At 36.7% G+C, this 24,787-nt stretch overlaps 1 protein-coding gene across 11 annotated transcripts in view; it reads right to left on the bottom strand.

Annotated features, from left to right (window-relative positions):
* BCAS3 (BCAS3 microtubule associated cell migration factor) overlaps positions 1-24,787 on the bottom strand; it is a 486,041-nt gene that overhangs the window by 289,128 nt on the left and 172,126 nt on the right. For all 11 annotated transcript variants that reach the window (XM_039507722.1, XM_039507724.1, XM_039507723.1 and 8 more), the window contains 3 exons: positions 18,757-18,907; positions 1,594-1,718; positions 702-867 (listed from right to left, as the gene is read on the bottom strand). In XM_039507722.1, the coding sequence (XP_039363656.1) occupies positions 702-867; positions 1,594-1,718; positions 18,757-18,907 (442 nt within the window). The remainder of the gene's footprint in view (positions 1-701; positions 868-1,593; positions 1,719-18,756; positions 18,908-24,787) is intronic.

Here is a 24,787-nt window from a genome sequence, read left to right as displayed (position 1 = left end):
GCTTGGTAAATCAAATATTGATTTATCCAGTCCAGGAATGAGTAGTACTAAAGAATATCGGAGCCTACAAAAATCAATGGGAAAATATTTTAAAATGTCGAAAGCACTGACAATATTTTCTCATCAATTTCTGTTTGTTTTATTCCACAAGCCAGGACTAATTTCTTCAACTATGATTGATAAGATTCTACATTCAACTACTTACTGGAAGTCTTGCCTAGATTCTTGCTGTATGTTGCATACTCCAGTCAACATCGCAGTACAGAACTTCAATACTATATTTTCACTGCTAGAATAATTAACTGTTTCTACTCTTTGTAATAAAAAGAAGCTAAATTATATTTGATTATTTTAAAGGAAATTAGCATTGATTTCTACACCATTCAACAGCTAACTCTAAACTTGTGTAGATTGACTGTGTGTCTAGATGGGGCGGTAGAATTTCATGCTTTGTTTATTAAAAATATAGGACCAATGTCTGATCTGATTGGAGTCATAAAAGGTTTTGCTACTGACTTCCAAAAGATCTGGATTTGGTGCTTATCAAATGTTCAATCCTGCTTGGTGTGCTGGATGGAGCTAAACACCCTGAATTCCCACTGAAGTCAATACGGGCTGAGGTCATTCACCACCTTCCTAAAATGGGCTCAGCATGTGCTGAATAAGGACAAAGAGACGAGGAATGCAAAGGGATGAGCTACCTAACCAATGTCCAGCTGGCTCTCGGACAGGTCACCATTTCCAAAGGAGTGTCATCACTGATCTTCGGAGCAGCGCTGAGCGGACGTGGTTCCAATACATGTTCTACCAGGGTACCGTAACAACTGATAATATACAGTGATTCCACCACAAACTGTTTTGATTGGTCTATGGGCAAGAAAACATAGAAAACATCTATTATTACAACAGAATAGCAGAAACAGAAAATATCTACAATAGCAGTGGCTTTCCTACATTTAAAAAAAAAAGCGCCCTTTTTATAAATGTTCATGGTTGACCATGTCAAATTAACATCATGAGGGGAGATTCTGGAGTGGTATGGGGAAGTAAAGCACAGAGCATTGCTTCTTTCTTCCCTGACATTCACAAAGGACCAATTACCATATATGGCAAGCAAGTGGGGTGGGTTCCCTGACTGCCTCCTAAGAATGGGGTGTGTTTGGGTAGTCACGTATTACCAAATATATGTTTAGGTAGCTACTTCCGACAGGTACTTCACCCTAGAAATATGGAGCAGCTTCCAAAATGGCTGCAGGGCCACTCCTGAGTAGCACATCAGAGGCATCTCTGAACAGCACAGGATCACAAGTGACTTTGTGATCATTACTTTATTATATAAAGTCATTGACTCATTTTGCAATTTTTATTTTCTTGTAAATTGGTCCTGTATCGTAATGGCACACTCCTGATGCCCTCAGTTTCCAGTGACTTCCAGGAGTTTGACAGACACCATATATAGTTGCAAAGATAATTAACTAAGTAAAAAGAACAGATACACAGTATTTGGTCAGGAGCTATTTTATAATGAGATAAACCAAAACCAAGATAAATACAAAAAAAAAATCAAACCTAATTCTTTTCTAACAAACAAACCTTTTTCTCTTTTTAGACCTGGATTGTTTGCAAACCAGGATCTTGATGAGCCGAAGACTGCAGCAACACAAAACTCTCCTCCCACAGATTTACTAGGTGAAATCTGTGGAGCTGGTTTGGTTTTGCTTAAAATAAAAACAAAGGAAAATTAACACAAGGTAATTCTCAAAGTTACATTTACTAGTGAGCCAAGAGGTCCCTCACTCAACTTTCATTCCAAGTCCCAAGGCCCTGATTTTCAGAATTACTGAGCACTTCCAGCTGCCACTAGTTTCAACTGAAATTGCGAGTGCTTACAGTTTCTGAAAATCAGGGCCCAAGTGTTCCTTAACTACTGACCTTTACCAACAGGACTGTCTAATAATGCAGAATTGTTTAAGTTGTTTGAAAGACTCAGTATTGCATATCTGCAATCATCAGGAACAACTTCCAGATTGAATGCAAACATTTTTACACATCTTATAATCGAGTCTCTGGGGAAAGAAAGTCTAGATTCTGGGTCAACCACTTTAGTTGGCTTCCATTTTCTTGCATTTTTAAAGAGGAGACACTTACAAACAATCCTAACATGTTCTGCGGTGCAGAGCTATCTATGTTTGGTTTCAATTCCGCTGTGGGAGAAATGGGATGGGGGCAGGGAGACGAGAGGAAGGAACATGCAGCAGATACAAGGCAATGGAGACAACATGTACAATAATAATGCTATGTAAAAAACACTAGTGCACAGAATGAAATTAAGAAATGCTGTCCTCTGGGACACCATAGAGTGCATGTAGCAGATCCAATGGTATGTAATTAGGTTCAGTGACGATACCATTCAACATTTTTTCTTCTTGTATCCTTTAAAAAACATGTGTTTTTATCATTTTGCCTGGGTGAAATTGATCAAAGGCCAATCTAAACCAGGAATCTGGAAATTAATTAAGACCCCAACACTGGAGGATTATGTTCGGTTTTACATGCATTCAGAATAATTTTCGGAGCAATGTTTCATTTCCTCAGTTAATTTAACCACAAAATAAAAGGGCTTCCTGAGATGCTATTTTCCCTTTACCACAGTCCCAGCGTTCTCCTTCCCCACAATCCCAGTCTCCCTTCTCCCTCATCTGTCTGTTTCATCCCTCTCTCTACTTCTGTTTCTCTTGTACGCCTTTGTACTGCCACCTTTCCCCCTTTGCTTATTTTTTTTGCTGGCTTTGTTACTCCACAAAACACCATCCTTCCCGTGAGCGCTGAATTTATCATAGTCTCTGTTCTCATTCCTGTGAATTTTTGAACGATGTGATCTTCAACCCCAAAGGTATAAGCAAGACCCTATTTTTATTGTATTATCATGCGCTCACGTGGCAGAAAACCAAACAGAAAAACAACGGATAATAAAATAACCCTAATCTGGTGTATAATTATAAAAGGTACTTGCGTCGTTCATATTAGTCAGCATTTTTTGTATTATTAACCACTTATAGGTTGGTGATGTGGCTCAGCAGAAATGAACCAGCAGTAACCAGCAAGGATTTATTTCAACGGAAGCACATTTTTAATCAACATCATTAAAAAAAAAGTTACCATAAGCAAAAGCAAATATAACAAGGAGGATTCCTTGAGCTGGGCTTCAAACAGCCTTCTCTGTCCCTGCATGGACAGGCTCTACCCTCCCAAAGGCATTTGCATCCTCCCATATCTCTACTAGTCTTGTTTAAAACCTGATCCTGCTCCCCTTGAGGTCAATGGCAAAATGCTCACTGACATCAATAAAGAAGGATCAAGCCCTTCCAGCCCTTCCTGGGTGCACAGTGAAGCTGGAGTGTGATAGGAAATGAAGTAGTGTCCCTGGAGCGTGTCATGCCATTATTTCCAAGCATTTAAAATTCAGCTGGGGGAGGGAGGGGTGGATGGGGGGGAGGGAAGAAGTCCCTTCAACAAGAACTCATCCAAGGAGTGAATATTTTTTCTAGAACATATTGAGGGAAATCGGCTTTGTCATTTTTAAGATTGAGAGAAAAGATTAATCGTTTGCAATTATACTGCATTTTCAGGCAAAGATTTCAAAAGACTTTATAGATAACAGTAATATAGCCTCCTAACACCCCCGGGGGCCTGCAATATGCCGGTTTCACAGATGGGTCAACTGAGGCACAGAGAGGTTAAGCTGCTTGCTGCAGGTCACACACACAATGAGTCTGTGGTCACACAGGAGAATGTTTTGTTTTGAAAAACCTCTCAAAAGACTCTTCATTACACCGACTTAGGGCCTGTGCCAAAGCCACAAAAGTCATTGGAAAGACTCCCGGGGACTTCTGTGGGTTCCTGATCAGGCTCCTACCTCTCATGCATCTGTGAAAGACCAGAAAGCCCCAAAAGAGCACTTATAATTTATTGTATCAATAACCCTATTACTGATCTACCACATAGCACTTGGTATATCAGATTGTTACAACTCTAATTACAGACTACTGGGTCAGAAATCTGTGCTCTAAAAAGTTCCCAGCTATAGATTGTTAAACTGCCTTGTTTCCAAAGGAACTATTACCATCTACATTAAAATATTAGAACTGGCATTGAAATATTAACGTTTGCTAGATTTTATGATTTTTTTTTTAAAATAGCTTATAAAAGCAAGATTTTCTACCACTTCTATCACTACTTTTTAGTTCCTTAACTTCCAATGAAAAGGTATCAATAGATTATTAACACACGAAGAGTGTCTCTTGCAGAAATGGAAGTGGAAGCTTAAATGTATGCGCATATGAATATTGCTATTTATTGAAATACACCTCAAACAATATGTGATTGTATTTCATATAGAAACAGGAGAGTCTGGTATGACAGTAACTTGCATATGACTAGTTGCATATGAAGCAAAAATTGAGGGCGAGTACGATCGAGATGTATTAATTTCTTCCTGTCACCAGTTTTGCAGATAATTGTGAATATTTTCATAGTAAAATCTGAGAACAACAAAAATATTTTTTTGGGGGGGGGAACATATGCATGAAAAAACAGGAAAAGAGGGAAATATACTCTGTGTCAAATTCTGCTCTCTGTTACACTGGTGTAACTCTTAGAATAACTCAATTGGCTTCAATAGAGTTTTATGAATTTACAGCACTGTAACTGGTCTTCTAATCATAAAAAATGAAAACCTCTATAGAGGCGTTTTCCACCCCAGCTGCCAAAGAATTATGCTTGTCCAAAAACAAATATAAGCACATTTAAAGGAAATGATATAACTACATTATATTTACACCATATCTTTACAACATACATCTTTCAAGGCATGCTTTTAAGTGTTGGTTTTCAGTGCCAAAACATTTTCTGTTCAAGAATGATGTTTTGTAGACAGAAAGTGGAGACCGTGTAAAACATGGTTCTCATGTGGTTAAACTTAGTACTGTTAAAAAAATGTATATCATATTTGGTTTAGACATATTTCTGAACAAATTATAATGATGTCAACAAATCCATACTGGAAAGTTTTATAACACTGGAATCTTTAATGTTACCAGTCTTAATTTACCAGAGAGTTTTCTTAAACATATTCCCAAACTACTTTCCTTTAAAGGACTTCTGGAATTCAATGGTTTTCAAAACCGATATGTGGTAAAACTGTTAAAGAAATATATATTCATGTAATTGTGAATTTTTTAACATCTTCTTGGAAACTATAAATCCTAATTATTATGTGTACATGATCAACTTTTCAAGCTTCATAAATGATAACAAAACAAGAACGGTGACGATAGGTGGTGACTAACTTGTTTCTACTGTGAACTCCTGCTCTTTACTCCCCCTTAACCTGTCAACACCTCATAAATTTCTTTGAGTACTGAAATTATAAGCCAAATGGCATCACGTTAAAAAAATTAATTTAAATGAATATTTAAAGTATAATAACTTTCAACACATTAAACCATAATTTTTATTACAAGGGATATGATGCACCAAGATAAAGCTCAAAAAAGAATCAATCGGTTTATAAAACAAGATGGGAAACTAATGAGTATAAAGTATACATTGTCCTTATTTTCAATGCATCACCTTGACAGATGATTGCACTATATTTAACAGATACCAACAAGATCAAATATCCTATTTTTCTAGGTCTGGGTCTTTTTTGAACTACTGTACATGGACCAGCAAGGCGAAAAGACACGACTAATAACAATGGGACCCATAGCCCCCCTCCTGTGGGCCAATCTGCAGGAAAGGAAAAAAAGGTGGAGGACATCTCTTAGAGGTTCTCTCTGATGGAGACTTCTTCCTAATTATTTCATTAGTGGTGCTGGGGAGTATTCTCACCTGCCCCTCCAAATTAACAGGCTGTAGGCCCAACTCACAAACCCTGTAGATCCTTGGGATCTACAAGAGACCAGGGCCATCTACCTTCATCCACACTGGTCCTGGGGCCCCCACACCACTTCACCATGCTCTGGCTCCAATGGAGCCACTCTGGCAGCCAGCAGCAGGGTGGGGTAAGGCCCTATGGAAATGGCATACTGACTCTGGATGCTTTTTGTTTTCACCTTGAGCTCTGCAGCAAGCAGGAGGAGGGGTATGGAGGTGGGGGCCAGTGAGATAATGCATGTCCTCCAGCCTGCACTTCTTACCACACAAATACCTTCTTAGGTCTGGCCTCAGGTCTGGGGGAAGACACTGCCTTTATGCATGGGAGGGAGATGTATGTGAATAGGATCCACTCTGTATGTGGATCTCAGGAGCACAATTTAGCACAATAATAAAACTTCACCCTGCTTTAACTCTAATGCAAGTTTGTCTGAATTAGTGAAAGACAGGACCCTATATACCACATCTTCGAGTGCTTTACAAGCACTGGGCCTGCTCTTACTCCAATTGAAAACAGCAGCAAATCTCTTATTAAAAGCCAAATTTGACCAACAGAGAAGCAAAGAAAAGCCAGCAATTTTTTTCTGAAACAGCGACCAAGCTGGGTACAGAACACAGGAATTCCTGTCCCCAGTCCAATGTACTAACCACTAGGAAACAGTGCCTTAAATAATTTCTTATTACACTTAGTAGAAGATTAAAATTGAAAATGTTCATGAGTTCGCCAGTTAAAATGTCAAAAAGAATTAAGCACCCTACTTTTTGAATAGTATCAAAGCTGCACAATAAATATTTAATTTCCCCATAAATTTAGGTCCTGATTCAGGGGAGCAGTTAAGCACACACTTAAATCTCTCGCTATTCAGGACAGTACTTCAGTCCCATTGACTTCAATTTAAAGTTAAACACATGTTAGTGACCATCCTGCATCTTTAAGATGGAGTGACCTGGAAGGAAAAAGATGGGGAGCTGGTAAAAGCCCCCCGGGTAATCACAGAATAAACATGGGGGTACCTGCACTGTACATTTTTATCTGCTAGGTAGTCCCAGACATCTATTAATAAAGTTGCGGCCTGATTAAACCCATGTCAAATGTCTCCTGTCCTTTTGGCATAGCCAGACAAGGTGCTGTCCTCAAATAGTAACGCTTTCCTGAATCTGAATGTTCCTGTATGACAACCTATATCTTATTTAAACGCATGTAAGGTTTGTACATGTCCTGGGAAAAATCAGAAGAGCAATTACTTTAGAAAAGGACTTAAAAGAGAAAGCAGTTGATAAACAAGAGAAAGGTCCCATTTCCTCAGATCTTGCAAAGAAGAGACTTAGAGAAATAAAATGTAGGCTTTCTTCATGCCTACAGTATAACAGGAAAAATGATTATTTTAAAAATTAAAGATAATTGCTGATGGTTGTAACAAATCCTTAGGCTTAACTTCTACAAATGTCTTTTTTGTTGCATCACCGTAAAAATGTTTCTAAAAGGATCATAGCAGTGATACTAATTTAAACATTCTGAATTTCTATTTTGTTTTGTTGTGTGAGAGTTAAGGTGAATTATAAGAAGTAAAATATTTTTTATCTAAGCAGACAATTATACAGTACCAAAAACAGGCATACAGGGTTTCTCAAAAAGCTACATCTGTCTGAAAAATAAATTTTACCCTTTTAAATATGAGTCTTAAAATTGTGGTTTCATAAATGAAATAGTTATAATAAATTCTTTTAAAATTCATTTTAAAAAGCAAAAAAGGTAAGATATTCATATTGAATTATTGTATGTTTTTAGCTTCAATCTAGGAGATTAAAATCTACTAATTAGGTAAAAGAGATAATTTACATACATATGATATAATAGAACTGATCTACAATTTACACTGTATTTGGGCTAATTAGTCTCATTCTACCTGTTTAGAATTATGTTACCAAAGAATAAGTTTTCATGTTTGTTGCATTAACAAAGACAACAACTGACAATTATTATCTGCAAACCTACAAACTGGTGAACAACTGAAATCTCTAAAATGTTAATGTATTTTAATTTTGAAGGAAAAAGATATATCAACAATAAATTAGTGAACAAACTGGTAAATGATGTCTTTCAAAGTACCGGCAGGAAAACAGTGCATGAAATTTACAGTTACATTTGCAAGAATACTCAAAAATTGTCTCTCTCTCAAGAATAACCCATGGGGATGTTAAATTAGAAATGTTGTAAATAAATTACGGCAGTTTATAGTGTTTTGCCTAAAAAACAAACAAACAAAGACATGATCCCAGTTTCCATTCCATGGAGCAAAGAAGAAAAACTACCCCAAAAATATTTACAGGCCCTTAAATTCAACAGACAATAAACTGTCAAATCTTTGCTCATTTTGCTGACATAATTTGAAGTCTCATTAAGATTTTAATGGAAACAACATGCCCTACATCTTTTTCATTCCCTGCCCCCAAGTGTATTTTTTTTGTCCCAATGTCTGTGGAGGCAAGTAAAGACTATTTTCTTATGCACCAACACTGGCATCAAACAGACCACAAAAGAGTCTTGTAAAAGACAAGCAATGATTTTAAAGTCTATTATATTTCATATATTCCTCTCTTTAATCTAGGTCTTTTAATCTTGTTTCACTCTAAAATCATTTCTGGTTGACAAGTGTCTATGACTGTCTTTGTTGAAGCTAGGGGAGCCTGCTTTATGAATCTAGGCTACTGATGCTTCTATTTATTAGATAATCCACCTTCAAAACTTTTTGTCTGATGCTTGTATAGTTAATAGGGGAAAACTATCAGATGGAATGCTCAACTACATGGAAAACTACATTTACAAATGAATCTTAGGAAGATCATTTCAGTATGTATGCAAAAACACAGGTTATTTTACCCCAAAAGGGCCTATCTTGAACTCTCCAGTACTTTGAGTTATTATTTCTCGTAATATCTGCAGCACAAATGCTTTAATAATTCATTTATATTTTTAAAAACTATTTTGATGCTATAGTATAGACACTAGTAACCCTCCCATAGTAACTATCCCCACTATAAGGAAATTACACGTTATTTCCTTTTGTTCTTAGCCCTTATCTAATAGAAATTGGTGCCCCATTATTCCTGTATTTGAGCTAGTTCAAATATCCCTTTCAGTATCTACCCTTTCCATTCCCTTAAGAATGCTGTAGACTGTGAGGCTCTTAAACCCCATTTTTCCACAGAATACAGATTGAGGGATTATATTCTGATCTGGATGTAACAGGGATATATGTGAACAATTCCCATTACTGGCAATGAGAGCCGCATATATCAATCACTACACACTTACAGTACGAAGTCCCCAATAGCTATTGAAATTTTCTGTCTAAAATCCCCACACCCCCATATCATTCTAGTTATCTAAATCTGTACCCACCTGATCATACTCTTTTTAGAATAAGGTAACTAGGAGAGTACACAATACTGCAAGTGCGGCTGCACCAGTCTCTTGCACAGAATAACGTCTTATGATTACTTTTAATGCTTCCATGCCTGTACAGTATTTTTTAAGCTGGTTGTGGCAATATGCTGCAATGTTAAATGTTTAAAACATTTTATTACAAAAATGTGCTGACTATTAAGAAACAACATGTCTTTTGACATAGTGATAAGAACTTCTGAATGTCTGTTTATTTAGTGTTCTTAAAAATGTTTCATCATTTCAAGCGGTTTCCTGAGTAGGAAATGGTTAGTCATTATAATATTATTTCATTTCTCTTAGTTTAGTATTTTATTATTACCTAATTTGACTTACTGCAGAGAAACCCATAGTAGCTAGTGTCTTCTGTCCATAAGCAAGGAAAGTGTTTAGACACTACATATTTTGTGTGTGTGTGTGTGTGTGTGTGTGTGTGTGTGTGTGTGTGTGTGTGTGTGTGTGTGTGTGTGTGTGTGTGTGTGTGTATTAGAGAGAGAGAGAGAGAGAGATTATGTTTTTAGAACAGATATTGAATACAACTTTGCCTAACCAGATTATTTTTTAATATTTTCTAACATCTCGGCTACTTTAAAAACTAAATTTTCCTACTTCAAATATGAATTAAAATGTCTGCTTTAACATATTAAATATCATGAGAGAAACACAGTGCACGTGATGGCAAATATTTATCCATAGTTTAAAAGTAGGTGGTAAGTATACAGTGCTTCCACCTATGGATCAGCCCATGCAGTAAAAAAACAATTTGAACGTAAAGTTATTTTCAGTGCGTACACCAAATGAATTATAGGCATGCTGGGATTGAACTCAGAACTCACCAAGGAGCTTTTATGGAAAAACATCCTGCTCCAAACAGATAAGGTCTTCATGTAAAGGGGAAAAATGCACAAAAATTAGATGAAAACTCATTATCAACAAGTACAGTGTATATCATGCTATTAAGATTTAAAATAAAGGTAAATAAAATAAAATAATTTTCATAACTGTTTGCAAGGCCCCTGACCGTATGCTGAACTCTAAGGTAACAAACATGCTGGTGAGGACCACATCAACCAAACACTTACTCATGTGAGTAGTCCCACTGACATCAATGTGACTACCCATGGAGGCAAGTGTTTACAGGATCAGGCCCTTCATGCAGTAACTGCTGTAAATATAGCATCCACATGCTGCTATCACTTTTAATATGGACAGATTTTGAAAAGTTAGACAGTATAGTTTTCCTTTTTGAAATGCTCTGGCAATGCCTTGTAAGAGGCACTACAGAGGAAACACAGAGTTGAGGGCCTTAAAACAACATTCAAGTCAACATTAATAATCAGATAACGAAGTAAATTTGCATCAACGGCAGCAGATGTGTGGGTGTTTGTCATTAAATGTTTAAAATCCGACAACGAGAGTCGGAAAAAAAAATAATTGCCAGAAAGGGATCAGCCCTATAATAAATAAACTTAAGGTAGAACCACCATCTTTTACAGAAGTTCTCCCCCCTCCCTCTTCCCCATTTTAAAAACACAATCTTGGAAATTAAAATGCGTAACAGTGGCATGACATGCTAGTCTTTTTCCCTTACAAGCTAGTTTGGAATGCAGCAAAGAAAAGAATCGCTAATTTTAAATGCAACATCCGATATAAAATCTAATACTGATGCACAACTTAATATGTTTGGCCACTTATTAAAATTCTGTCTACAGCACAAAATCAGTTTTTAAAACTATTTTCTACAATGTACAGTATAGTTTTTAAAATCAAGCCCCACCACTACCAATGTTTTAATCAGTTTGTTTGTTTTAAATCACCCTGGCATAAGCCATAATCATACTGACATTTGTATACAGTCTGAAAAATAAATTTAAAGCCAGTTATGTGCTCAGGGCTTCTATAATCCTTATTTGGGGCATTTAGCACTGCCCATATAATTGCTGCAGTCAATTTTTTTAAATGCAGATGTGTCCTTACTTTTTCTATACTTTGAGTTAAGGACAAATAATTGCTAAATGAAACTGAAGTGAAATATTTTCAGCCACCCCAATAAAACAAAAGGCTATCACAAAGGGGACTGTTAGGCATGTAGCTATACGTTTTCACCTTAAATTTATACCAATTTGACATGAGAGCAATACCAGTGAACACAGATATCTTTTTAAGAAATTAGTTATGTAAAGTTAAAGAAAACAAAAATGTTACACCTGCATGCATAGGGATCTGAAGATGTACTTATCCAAACCAGGACAAAAAATTTGCCAGGGCAATGAAGTATTAATATCAGTTTTAGTTTTGTAGGTCAACGACCAAATTAAAAAAAAGAACAGGGGTACTTGTGGCACCTTAGAGACTAACAAATTTATTTGAGCATAAGCTTTCGTGGGCTACAGCCCACCTCATCGGATGCATAGAAGGGAACATATAGTGAGGAGATATATATACACACAGAGAACATGTATATATATATCTCCTCACTATATGTTCCATTCTATGCATCCGATGAAGTGGGCTATAGCCCACGAAAGCTTATGCTCAAATACATTTGTTAGTCTCTAAGGTGCCACAAGTCCTCCTGTTCTTTTTGCGGATACAGACTAACACGACTGTGACTCTGAGACCAAATTAAAGGTATTATAAGCTCTGCAGCTTTATCATGTATAGTAAAATCTCTTTTAATTAAATTCTTTTCATACACATGCCTACTGGGGTCCCAGTTCTGCCTCAAGGTGCACTAGGGTGGAACCATCAGCCCTTGAGGAAATGCCTAGCCATTCTAGAATAGTGCTAGAACCCTGTTTAATTGGATGAATTGACTTCTAACACAGACAGCGAGTTATTGTCCCAAAAGCCACTCCAAGGATTCATCAACAGATTAAGAAAGTGGTGCTGCACTTAAGAAACCTTTGACAAAAAACAGAACTCTCCATTATTCTGCACAACCCATTACCAACATACTCAAGAGCCAAGGATCTGCCTGGCCTAAAACTGTAGAGCCATTAGCTAGTGGTCTGATCATGGGACTAGGAGCTGGGAATTGCTGAGTTGTAATCCTGGCTGAGTCCCACCTAAAGCAAATCAGTTTACCTCTCTGCCTCAGTTTTTCCATTAGTAAAAACAGGGAAAATAATACTTACCTAAGATCACAAGGACATTGAAAGAATTAAGTATTTGTTTGAAAATTCTATAAATTATTATTTAACTGAAGAAGGTTACCATGAGATCTTTTTTAAAATCACAAAAATTACCACTGTCTTTTTCAAAAATAAACTAAGTGACCAACAGAGATTTAACTCAAACCGCACATTTTCAGTATAGATTAGATTTCTTGTAGCACAGAAAAACTGCAATTACATTTAAAAGAACAGCTTACATTCTTAATACAAAGTCTATATACATGTCAGATAGCACAGCAGTAACCCCTTTTTGTTCCGCGGTTCCCTGCTTTCCTTAATTTACAATTCATTTCTGTGGTCTTTTACACAAGCAACTGAACATGTTTTACAATTTGCTTCACACAGCATGGTTGGTTTGTTAATAAAAAAAGACAATGTACAAATTACAAGATAACCCATCCTTGAATTGACAGCACCAGATGGCTATGCTGGGTGACAATAACACAGCAATGTCAAGGCGGGGGGGGGCGGGGGGGGAGAAGGCACTGAAGTTCTATGTTGCAGTGGCTCGAATGCCAAGTGCACATAAGAGAGTATATTGGGAATTGTCTCCCAATGGAAAAAATATTAAATGACGGTGATGATGATTCAAAATTCAAACAGTATTTTTTTCACCTAGTTTTCAGTCTGATCATGAGTTTTAAGAAATCCAAAACTTATTTGATTTTGCTGCTTTAGCATGTTTTTTAAAAATATGTAACTATTCAAGATCTTAATAAATTCAACAATATCTACTTACCCTAACCCCCCATTACTATCAGGTTTCCCTGATATTTCATAAAGAAACTGTGACATTTGGGCAAGATGAGGGATAAATCACAATACTTCATACAAATTACAAAGAGCTAGAGCTGCTTCTTTATTACCAAAGTTTAGTATACTCATTCTTCAGATGATACATAACCATGTTTGAAAAATGTGTCCAAAACAGAAAGTTTTCAATAAACGTGCAGGCACACTGATCATTGTCTTTCTAAGCTTTTACTTGGATTTAGTTTTAATGCATACTGATTTTTTTTCCGTTGTTGTTGCCTACATAATTGGATCATGATATGGCTCTTCTTATTTTTGTTTGCATCACTAATCGGCCCTGGGATAAATTAAGCTCTTCTGAGTCAAAATACATCAAACGGATATCAATGATTTTCTGAACAAATAGTAGAGGAGATGGGAAACATTAAAATGATAAAATCTCAGCCCGTTTCAACATCAGAGACTTTATCTACATTTCCCTCTCCTTATTTTATATAATAAAAAGAAGCGGGAGGAGGGGAAATGGATAAAGTTTCACATATATGAACTCAAACCTTTCAAAGAGGAAAAATCAGATTTGTTCCTGTTCTTGTAAGGAGCACTGTAAGGCTTTGTTTTGGCAAGAGACTACTACAGAAATTGACATATGAGGGTTTCAGTGCAGCTATGTTATATTTGTGACTGAAGTACGATACCAACATAAATGACCATCCCTTGAGAAATAAAAAATAAATGCTGCTGTCAAAGGGGCAAACATTTACAAGCATTTTCCTTTGTAGCAATTACTTTATCATTTATTTCTTCTTCTCTATTACAGTTCATCTATTTTACCACATTCGTATGAACTGGAAACTAAATACAATCCACTCCACTGAAACAGGATGTACTTATAATAGGTCAACTGCAAACACACAGCTTTCCTCCAATTAATACATTCAAGTGCTGTCTTTTTTGTAATGGTCCCAAGACAGTCAGATTGTCTAGTTTTCTATTGTTTCTCTCAGGAAATAAATCATTTGTCCCTATATAGAAACCTCCCTTTTAGGGTTTATAAGCACTTTGCAAAAAAATTGAATGAATTAGGGCACACCACACTTTTCCAAGGGAAGTCAGTATTATTGTTCCTATCTGTTAATAGGGATACTGACACACAATGGTTCAGTGACTTACCCAAAGACACAGTGGAAATCTGTGGTGGAGCCACATCTCTCAGCCCCCATACGCAGGCTTTAACTACAATATCATCCTTCTTTTTTGAAAGTGTAGAGAGTCCCTTTGGGGAATCTTTTGTGGTGTTAAAGTGTTGATAGGACAAACTGCAGGAAAGTGAGTCAAGAGGCTTATTAAAAAATTGGGGGTAAAAGTGACGTGCCAAATGGAGATGGGAGAATAGACAGTTTAAGAGAAAGTGGTGGGGGAATGAAAAAGTCAAGGGAAGAAGCACAGGAAGGAAACCAAAGAAAGAACAGTCATGGAAAACAAGTGATGCCATTTTTCTTGGTAAGCTCACCCTCAGGTATTCAACACTAGGGGTGTAACCTGCATTCAAAAGAAAGGAGCTTAATGAGTGGTCAGAAAATGTTGAGTTTTGCAGGTTTACTTGACAAAAAAAGCTCCAGTGATAAACACTGTGATGACGCAACTCCTGATTCTTGTATTTCATTCCCATGGGGCTAACTATGGACTCATTCTGAAAGTTTACTCCTCTCTGGTTGCCAAGAAAAGAACATGTTGATTTGAGATCGATAATATTAAGGGCATTGATTAATATTTTTGTATGAAAAAAATATTTTGTTGTCCTAGGAAAAACTAGAACAAAACCAACCACGGTTTGCTTGATGAATCCAGTTATAAATGCTGCTTAAGTGTTCTAATGAAAGAGGGGCTTTTCAGATGCTAATAACTAATAAAGCAGTTAAACTAGGAGTTATCTGTCATTGTTTTAGTCTTGCTTTTTCTTTCTGGAATTGTACCATAATAGATTTAAAATCTGATTTTTAAAAGCAACAGAAAGAACCAATTTTGATGACTATTGTATAGTAGTTGTAAAATCCAACTGATTTCAAGCACTTCCTCCTTCTCTGATCACTGCACAATCACAAGGTTAAGCAGCTGCTTCCAAAGAGTGCCTTGTTTCCTTGAAGCAGTGCTTCAAGGTGCTGACCACGTAGGTGTAAATACATCTGTCTTTTGCCATTTGTAGTAATACATGCCTCCTACACTTCTTAGAGCTAGGCAGATGGTCCCTGTCCTGTCTAAATATTACACCGTACAGACTTACATTGCTATGTGTTTCTAGAAATATGAGGGCAGATGTTAAATATGTCAAACACACGCTTTGCCCCCTGGAGGTTTAAGTTAAGGCTGCTGTCTCAATTTGGCCATTTTAGGCATGCCAGGCTTCTTGGATCCTAGGCATTCTTCTTAAATCTCTGCTTTGTAAATACAGCTTTTCATGTTAATTTTGTGTACGTTCATCAAATATTTTGGACACAGAACAAAAGAAGGCAGCTATAAGCTTAGTATTACACATTTACATGGGATTTGCTGAATATTATCAGCCCATTCATGAAAATTGTACTTACATAGCTGGGGTCCTTTCCAGGACCATTTTTTCCCCTACGTAAGCCTCATTGAATATTTTATGCTCAATTCATTTTAAAAATTACACAAAATAATAGGACAAGGCAACGTTTGTGAATAGGAAATTTACATGTGGAAAAAGCTGAGCATGAACTACACAATTAAGATAGGTACAAAATGATATGTAGAAATAAAATGCAAGATTTCAGTTATTTCTGCGTTACTTTTACAAAATTTCAATGGCATCACCATCAAATTTCTTTTTTTTATAAATGGCCTCAGAAAATGCAGCAAAAATTACTGCTGAAAACCAAAGAAGTGGGGCTGACTACAACCACAAAGCTGACTTTTACCGTCTTCCCCTTCTGTCACTCCAATCATGTTATTCCCCTCCTCACGTCTCCACTGGCTTCTTGTCTCCTTCAACCATCTCCCTCGCTCTCAGTTCCTACGGGGCCTATCACTGTGGTTCGAGCTCCCTGTGCTCATCTCCAAGAGTCTGTGTCTGTGCCAAAACCTACATTCTCAGATCCTCCTCCTCCCTCTGTTGTACTCCTCCCAGTCCTTTTGCTCAACTCATCTGTCTCCTTCTCCCATTTGTGACTTGTTCCTCTTTTGATGCACACGCCATGCCTTCCCTCCTGCTGGTCATCAGTCTCCCTCCCTCTCCTCTTCCTTGCTCACTTTCTTTCCAGCATTCATCTCCATGCTCCATTTTCCTCCCGCACGTGTGATTGCAAAAAAACCCAACACCTGCAACATATGCACGGAAGAAATAAACTACAGTTTTCCCTTGTCCCTGCTTCTTTGTTGTTCCACACATTCTGTCTACAATTCTCTGCACAGTTCAGAGGCAAATCATCAGAGGTGTGAGAACTTCCAATTCTCACCAAAGTCAAGGAGTATCACAAGTGTTCAGCTTTTGCTCGTAACTCGGCAGTAAGGCCTGACAAAACTCCCATTCACATCAGTGGGAGCAGAACTGGGTGGTTAGATTATATGACCTTTAGGACCTTGCCAGGCATACCTGTAGAGCTATGTAAACTATAATAATAAATACATTTTATAAAATATCCCAGACATCACATCAGAGAATGAGTAATTAACCAGAATAAAGGGCACAATCCTGAAATCCTTACTCTATGCTTACTCAAGTAAAATTCCCATTGAAGGGCACTAAAGTGAAATTTACCTATCCCCATGTGAAATCTGGTAATGTGGCTTTGAGGAGGGAACTAAGTAAGGGTGGCAAGATGGTACTTACTTGCCACCCCCCAAACTCCATGAAATAGAAGGGAGTTGTGTTAGTGTATCCACATAAGAATGTTTCTCATACACATAAAAGTCTCAGTCAATAAGGGAATGACTGAGTCAAACTTTTAAAATAAAGCTCTGACTGTTGAACCTTCAGGATTTGAGCTTCTCCAGGAAGGAGGGGGAAAAAAATGTATCTTTGAGAGTTTATTCATGAACTGCAGAAACTGGAAGTTTCCAGAGACAGATGGCTATTTAAGTACACAAAATATCAACGGTCAGCTGGTCAATTTCAGGAGCAACTACCCCAAAATTTTCAAATCTACGAAACCTGAACTTACTTTGTGCCTCTTTGCTAAGTGTGCATTATATGGTTGGTTAATGTCCTATTTAATAATAAATAAAATAATAATAATAATGTACATTTATTTAGTAGTGATTTTCATACCAGAGGATCCTAAAGTGCTTTATACGCCGTACATATATAACTACTAAAATGTTGCTGACTCTTGGATGGATGGCGAAAAATCAACAAGCGAATAGCATCCTGCAGAACAGTAAGTGGAAAGGGAAATTTTGATCAAGGACACGGGACCAAACACATCTTTGAAAAATTCCACAGGCCCTTTAAGAGCTATGGAGAGGAGAACTCCAACATGTGGCAGCAGACATGCATGTGCTTCAAACCCAAGTCTTAGCCTACTGTACTAAGTTAAGCGATTGGGGTGAGGAGTGCTGTGGAGGTAGTCCACTGTACAGGGGGTCTTAATATCATTTTAATTACCATAGTGCCGAGGAGCCCTAGTCATGGACCAGTTTTCCACTGTGCTAGGTGCTGTACAAATACAGGGAAAAAAAGACAGTTCCTTTGTAAGCACCCATGAGTGACCCCTGTGACTGATCGATGAAATCAGAAGGAAATCTGTCTAGTCCTCCTTACCTTCATCCTAAGTGCATGGGATGTGTAAAAATGGTGAAAATGAAGAGGATTTTTAGGGTTCCAATGAGATGTGTTTTATAAAAAAAATTACTCAAATCAATAGGGTACACATAGACAGAATTATACTGTCAGGAAAACATTAGAAACATATATTTATGTGTATAGGATTTTTCTATATATGTATCTATAGTCACCCCTGGTTTGCTGCCTTTCCATATGTAACAGACAACTACCACTATGGTTGAAGAATTTAAAATCAAAAACATATTTAAAACAAGTTTTCTTTAAGGTGGAAACTATTCAAGAGCTCGCCGTATATGATTCAACATAGACCAAAACATATTTTATACTTGTTCCTTATGCATAATGTCTACTCATGTCAATGTAGAATATGTCCATGGAGTGGTTGCAAGAAAATGATCCATCTATCCAAACAAACAAACATTTATGCTTCTGAATTCTTAGACAGATCTGTTTTATGTATTTTTAATACTTGTCATTGTTATTGTTACTTTCTACCTAAGTTTTGTGCCACGGAATTATATGTACGCTGGAAACACAAAGCATAAATCAGAAAAGCATCTCTAACCGCATGAATTAGTTCTATGAGTATTTTGTCGAACGACCACAAACAGCGTTAATAAGAAATGGCATGCAGGTACACTTACCCTGTGCGTTTGGTGATGGTCCCTAAGGTCATTGGCTGTTTGATTTGTGCAAGAGGTACCACCACAGTCAAACTTGGAAGTGGCAAGAGTCGTGGGTTCCCAGGATTATTATTAGTGAAATTATTGTAAGTATCTTGGTTATTCAGTTTACCTTGAAGAGATGGAAATAATTTAAAAAATTATTACTGGAAATTTTTCCCCATTTATCATTTCTGATAACCACATAACATTAACAGTTTTAAATATACAATAATAGACTTCTATTGATGAAGAAAAACAAAAAATCTCTACAGAATTCATCTTAAAACTATAGAAAAATAAACAGAAGCAGATACAACAGCAATAAAAATATTTTTCATATCTAAGGAGATGAAGAAATTGTAGCCTATAGTAATAAAGTCAGCCATGGTGCTGCTGTTCTATTGAGCAAGTTTCACATATCAAGGAATTTCAAAGTCCAATTGGAGAAGCAGATTTTGAATCCAAATTGTCTATGGAAAAGGTAAATACTCTAGAAAGGAATTTTTGTCCTGCAGTACCGCATACTGTGCTTTACACTGAGAAATTCTGAAAAAGAACAGTTTTGCTGCCTCCATGAGTGAAAGTATAGTATCCTATAATAGCAATCTGCTGCACTGAAGAAAGGATAGACAAATACATGCTACTGACATATAAAGAATAAAATGAAGGAAAGTTAAACTAAAATAAGAGAAAAATCAAGAGTTTATTGTAAAAAGAAAAACTTCACTTCCTTCAAAACAAGAGAAATAAAATAGTCAAAATATAGCATTTAGAAAAGGGAAAGAATCCCCCCCCCACACACACACACACTAAACTAAACTTGTTTCAAATTACTAAGACAGAAGGTCTGTTTTGGACATATGCTTAGTTTAGATACGCTTTCCTACTTTCTGTATCATTCTGCAATCACAACCTTTCAGTCTTCAGTTAGAAAAGGAAACTAGCTACAAATTTCATGGCCAAGAGGGAAAGAAATGTAAAGAAACCAAAGAAAGAAATGAAACAAAAAGGGGCCAGTCTGTTTATAATAGAATCAAAAGTTCTTTAAATAGACAAGCAACTGTGAATTAAAAGGTTTAGATCATTAACTTGTTTTTCTGTGTTCCTATAATGCTGTGAAATGCTGGCTTTGTCCTTAATCAAAAGGAAGCCATATTGGGAATTAAGTTCCTAAACAACTGATGCATTCTACATAGATATTATACAAATCCCAGGCCAAATCCACACAATCCTGACTGAAGTGCAGCCACCTTTTTTCAAGGAAGAATAACAGCAAAGAAAAGAGTTTCTCACAGGAAGCAGGCTGAAAAGCTATAATGGTACTTCAGATGGATTGAAGATAGGAAAAGGAAGGCGGAAAAATCTTAATGAATGTCTCATCTTCCTAAAGACACTCAATGCTTCCTTTACCCTCCTTTTAATACCTTATAACCGTTAGCTTGGGGTTTTGTGTTTGTTTTTCTACCAAGTATGTAGAACTCTGTGTTTTAGGAAAGCACACAAACAAAAAAATGATGAAATTACAAAGTGTATTTTGTGTTAGGTATCCGGTCTGCGCATTATTCAATACATTTTAAGAAAAATGGCAGGGCTTTAATGAATAACCAGCCTATTGAATAGTCTCTGAGTACAGACTTCATTTAGAACTATAGAGATTTTCCTGAACTAACTTGGGGCTGGGGGGGGGGGGGGAATAACAAGAAAGAAAGGAAGAAAAAAAAACCTCATGTTTAAATTAAGCCTGAGGCTTCAATTCTTTTCTCAAAAAAATCTTTGATTAGTTTCCTTGAAGATTCATTCTCGGTTCATGTGGAAAGAGTATAAAATAGTTTTCTGCATTTTTGTGTAATTAGTTACTATTATGTCATCAAGCCCCTTTTAAAATATGTGTTCCTCACTCTGTATTCAACATAAGCAGCAACATTCAACACAGAAAACTGTGATACCTAAAAAAGTGATTCCAAATATCTATACCTTGCTTTCTTTTTTCTGTTAGGACTATGATGAGTAATTGTAATGCTGCACTGATCAAGCCCTGAACCCCATCTGCCTGTTGCAACAGTAATTTGTATACAGTACGTACAAGGAATCCGTAATTACTCAATGCACTCAAATCTCAGTACCATGCAGCAATTAATTAGCCTTCCAAATGCAAAGCTGCCACTGAATTCAATAGGATTTTTGAGTGCAGGAAAAGTGAGTAATCATAAATTAGATCTACGCTGAAAGATGCAGAGCTCCCTCAACTCCCATTAAAGTTGAGGGATCCTGTGGGGCAGTTGAGGACACTCAGCAGTTTGGAGAATTAGATCCTCTTTCAGGAATCTTAAAAATACCAATACACACACATGCACACCAATTAGTCACTGTAACATTTGTATTTTATAGGGTGAAGGATCTAAGGAGTAGCAACATTTTTCTGAGTTGTTTGATACATTATACAATACTTTACTTTTTTACAGTAAGCATTTTTCTGGTGTCTTTAATGACAACCAAAGGAAGACAAGAAAAAAAAAGGGAAGAACAAAAATATATAAAGGGAAATAAAGATGCTTAAGAGGTGATAAATTAGAATAAAATAGAATATTCCTTTCAGCTTGTTTGCTTGTGTTCTGGGAATGCATTAAAGCAGCTTTTATTTACTTACTTTTTTTTTTAGAAGGACTGTACAAAGAATCGTTGCTGTAAATCCTACTTTAATTCCTGACTAAATCATATTGCAGTCACTTTGCAGGAATTAAGACATTACTTCCAGTCAGAATTAACAAAGACATGATACTTGACTATATGAGGTTTGTTTTCAAGATTGTGACTTCTGACTCTTTAAACCATCTTGGAAAACCAATCCTATATGCATTCATTTCTGTTGTTTCTAACAAAGCACTTTGCCATTTGTAATATTTAATGAAAACACTTTCACTTTAAAACGTCACTGGTGTTATCATTTAAAACTGTGCTAGAGTTAAGGTGCTCTCATTTAACCTACTGCAGATACTCTACACAGAACGAAAAATATGCCTTGCTTTCAGCTGAAAATTGCATTAAAAATAAATATATGAACAGAATCAAAGTTTAACTAATTCTTCACAAGCATTGCCTGCAGACTGTGCAAAAATCACTATCCTTTAGAGATGAAAGAGGTGTGTTACGAAGTAACTAGCTGTGGGTAAGAAGCAGGACTTTAACTTGTTCATAATTTCTAGGGCAGAAATATCTTCTGAGTTCAGATATTTTAGTTTTAAAAATAAAGCTTTACTGACTGAGAAGATACAAATTTAAATTAAAAATTAACCAACCCAGTCATCAAAACACTCAACGTTTCACAGCAGAAATAAAGTCGAGAGTAAAAGATCCAAACATAACAGATGCAAATATTTTAAACATCTAATCTGCCACCAAATACCTATCAATCTACACTTTATTTTAAGCAAAATTTAGTTGCATAATTTTGAAAATACATTCACCAGCCATGGTGCAAATCAGAAATTAAAAATCAGAATGGTACAAAAGGGTTAAGAGAGAAATTTTAGTTACTTAGGAGTGAGCATTTTGCTTGATAATTTGACTTTTAAATAAGCTCTACTTAGTGCAGATGAATCAGGTTAGGAAAAATGCTACTTTATTTAGAAAGAGTAATAATAATAGCTTTCATTTGAATTATATTTAGATACTTTTAGTATGGAAATGTTCTATAAAGTGGTATCTCTATTGTCTGGACAATGTTGCCTCAGTCCCATCATAAAGATACAACCTTGACTTCTTAATTGCATAGCCGTGGGGATACAGTAAATGCACTCTGTGACTAGGATTTCTTTATCATGCATTCAGCAAGACCTATATTGTACATCCACTACTGGAATGAAGTGGTGTTCCACAGATTACATTTAACAGGTCAGGGTTTTTTTAAACTTTGTGGATGCTATTGTATCTGCCCAAAAACCCAGTAAAAAATTATCCCCCATCCTCTAGCCCTTAGAAGCATGCAACTCCCATTGCAGTAAATGGGAGTTTTGCGCACAAGACAGTAGGATCAGGCCAAAAGAGCACAAAGAATGCAGTCAAGCATCCACATTATTTCCACAGCTCAAGCAGTTGTTGATTCACTGTCAAAGGACACAGCGACAAAGTTTAAGTGCTCCAGAAATATCAAAAAAATTTTGTATAGTGAAGAATCCTTCAGCATAGCACAGTCAAATTATTTTGCAGTATGTGTATAGGATAAATCAACACTTCAAATATACCTATTGATAAGTAACAAAAAGTAGGAATACAGTTCCAACAGCTTCCCTAAACGTTAAAAATTTAGCTTGAAATGACATGCTAACTTCAGAAGCTTGTTTTCATACTGACAATTGCACATAAACCAGGCAGGGGACTGCCTGATTGACTTTTCCAGGAATACCTTCTATAGCAATCCATTCAGAGGGAACTTAAAAAAAACCAAAACTCCTGGCACCTTCATGACAGACGTGCCCTCGTAAGGACTGGAGGCAGAACATTTTCACTAGAGCGTCCCTAGCTGTGGATCTCTCTTCCTTGGTGATCTGCCAGTGTCTGAGTTTACTGACCTTCAGAGTACAGAGCAAGGCACATCTTTTTGGTTAAGTATTTATCTGTCTATAGGATGTCACTGGAGAGGTTTTTCTTCTGTCAGGCTTAAGGGCTGTGCAAGGAGGGGCTGTTTTTACCATCTGCTGTGGGCACTTTAATTTAAGGTGGTTTTTTATGTACATTGTGCCACTTCCCTGTATCTCGGCACTCCCAGGTTCCAGTCAAGGGCCAGAACACCACCTGAAAGGCAGTTCTCACAAAAATTCCCAGCCAAATTTTACAGATTCAAGAGGAAGAGAAAGGTTGGATAAGCATCCAAACTCCTGATCTGAGCTAAACCCAAATCCCAAACTTCTTGAGTGTTTTCTGCCCCGAATCCAAATTCTGCTTTTTGGATTACCATTATTGAAATTGGTTCTCTTGTTTTAGTTGAAGCTGCTGCTGAATCTTATCTATGAATGTTTACACAGAGACATAGAGACAGTGAATAAACCATGAAATTAGGAGGAAATCATGGGATGTTCTTGCCTTTTTAAAAGGTATTCTAACAGCAGACATTTATTAAAAAGGACAATATTTCATTGGATAAAGTCTGCCTACAGAGGCATGGGAAAAATAATTAATTAGTTCTATCTTGGGTACCAATTGGCATAAAGTCTGGGATAAGAAAACCTTCTATGACCCATTCAGTGTTCTGAGCCATGTTTTTTCCCAGGCATTTTATACCACAAATACTCACAGGGGTAATGGATTAAGTTGAAGATAAAAGTGAAGAGAGAAAATAACAATGGGCTTTGTTATTATACAGAGCGAACAGGCTGTCATGTCAACTTTGCAGGGGTATATTCCCAAACCAGTCATCATTAACATACTCACTTCCACTGAAAAAAGGGAGGCCTGAAAGCGCCGGACAAAAGAAATCCCAAAAGACAAAGTAAAAACAAATTAAAAGCACCATTATAAAACACAGATGCTATAAGGAAAATAAACTTCACAAGATTTACTGGTTTTTGACAAAGTTGGACATTTGTGGAAAAGACATCAGCCGCAACTCCCAGGTAATGCCATTGCAAGGCTAATGCCGTTTCAGTTTTACCTTTGCCCACCCCTTAAAAAAAAAAAAAAGGGCAGAATATGAAGGGTCGGTGTTCTTAGCTGCTGAATGCAGTGACTCAGAATATATGAAAGTGGCAAACCACCAGGCACCAAGGTACTTCTGAAAACTGGACATAAGGTTGATGACTGCTACAGACAAACTTTTAACTTACAATTTTTTTATTTTACTTTAAAAAGTACAAACCAGAAAAACGTACTGTAGGGAGTTAATCTGTAAGATTTAAATGACAGAGCGAGTTGCACATTTCTACTTGGTTTTGGAATTGAATTTTTCCAGACCTGACAGAAAACTGCATTTTGATCAAAACATGCGAGAATCGTTAGTTTGTAATACATTCCAAAA

Source organism: Mauremys reevesii, linkage group 20 (assembly GCF_016161935.1).
Source record: "Mauremys reevesii isolate NIE-2019 linkage group 20, ASM1616193v1, whole genome shotgun sequence".
Classification (NCBI taxonomy): Eukaryota; Metazoa; Chordata; order Testudines; family Geoemydidae; genus Mauremys; species Mauremys reevesii.
The sequence above is the reverse complement of the archived record's forward strand: the minus strand, read 5'-3'. Positions and strand labels throughout refer to the sequence as shown.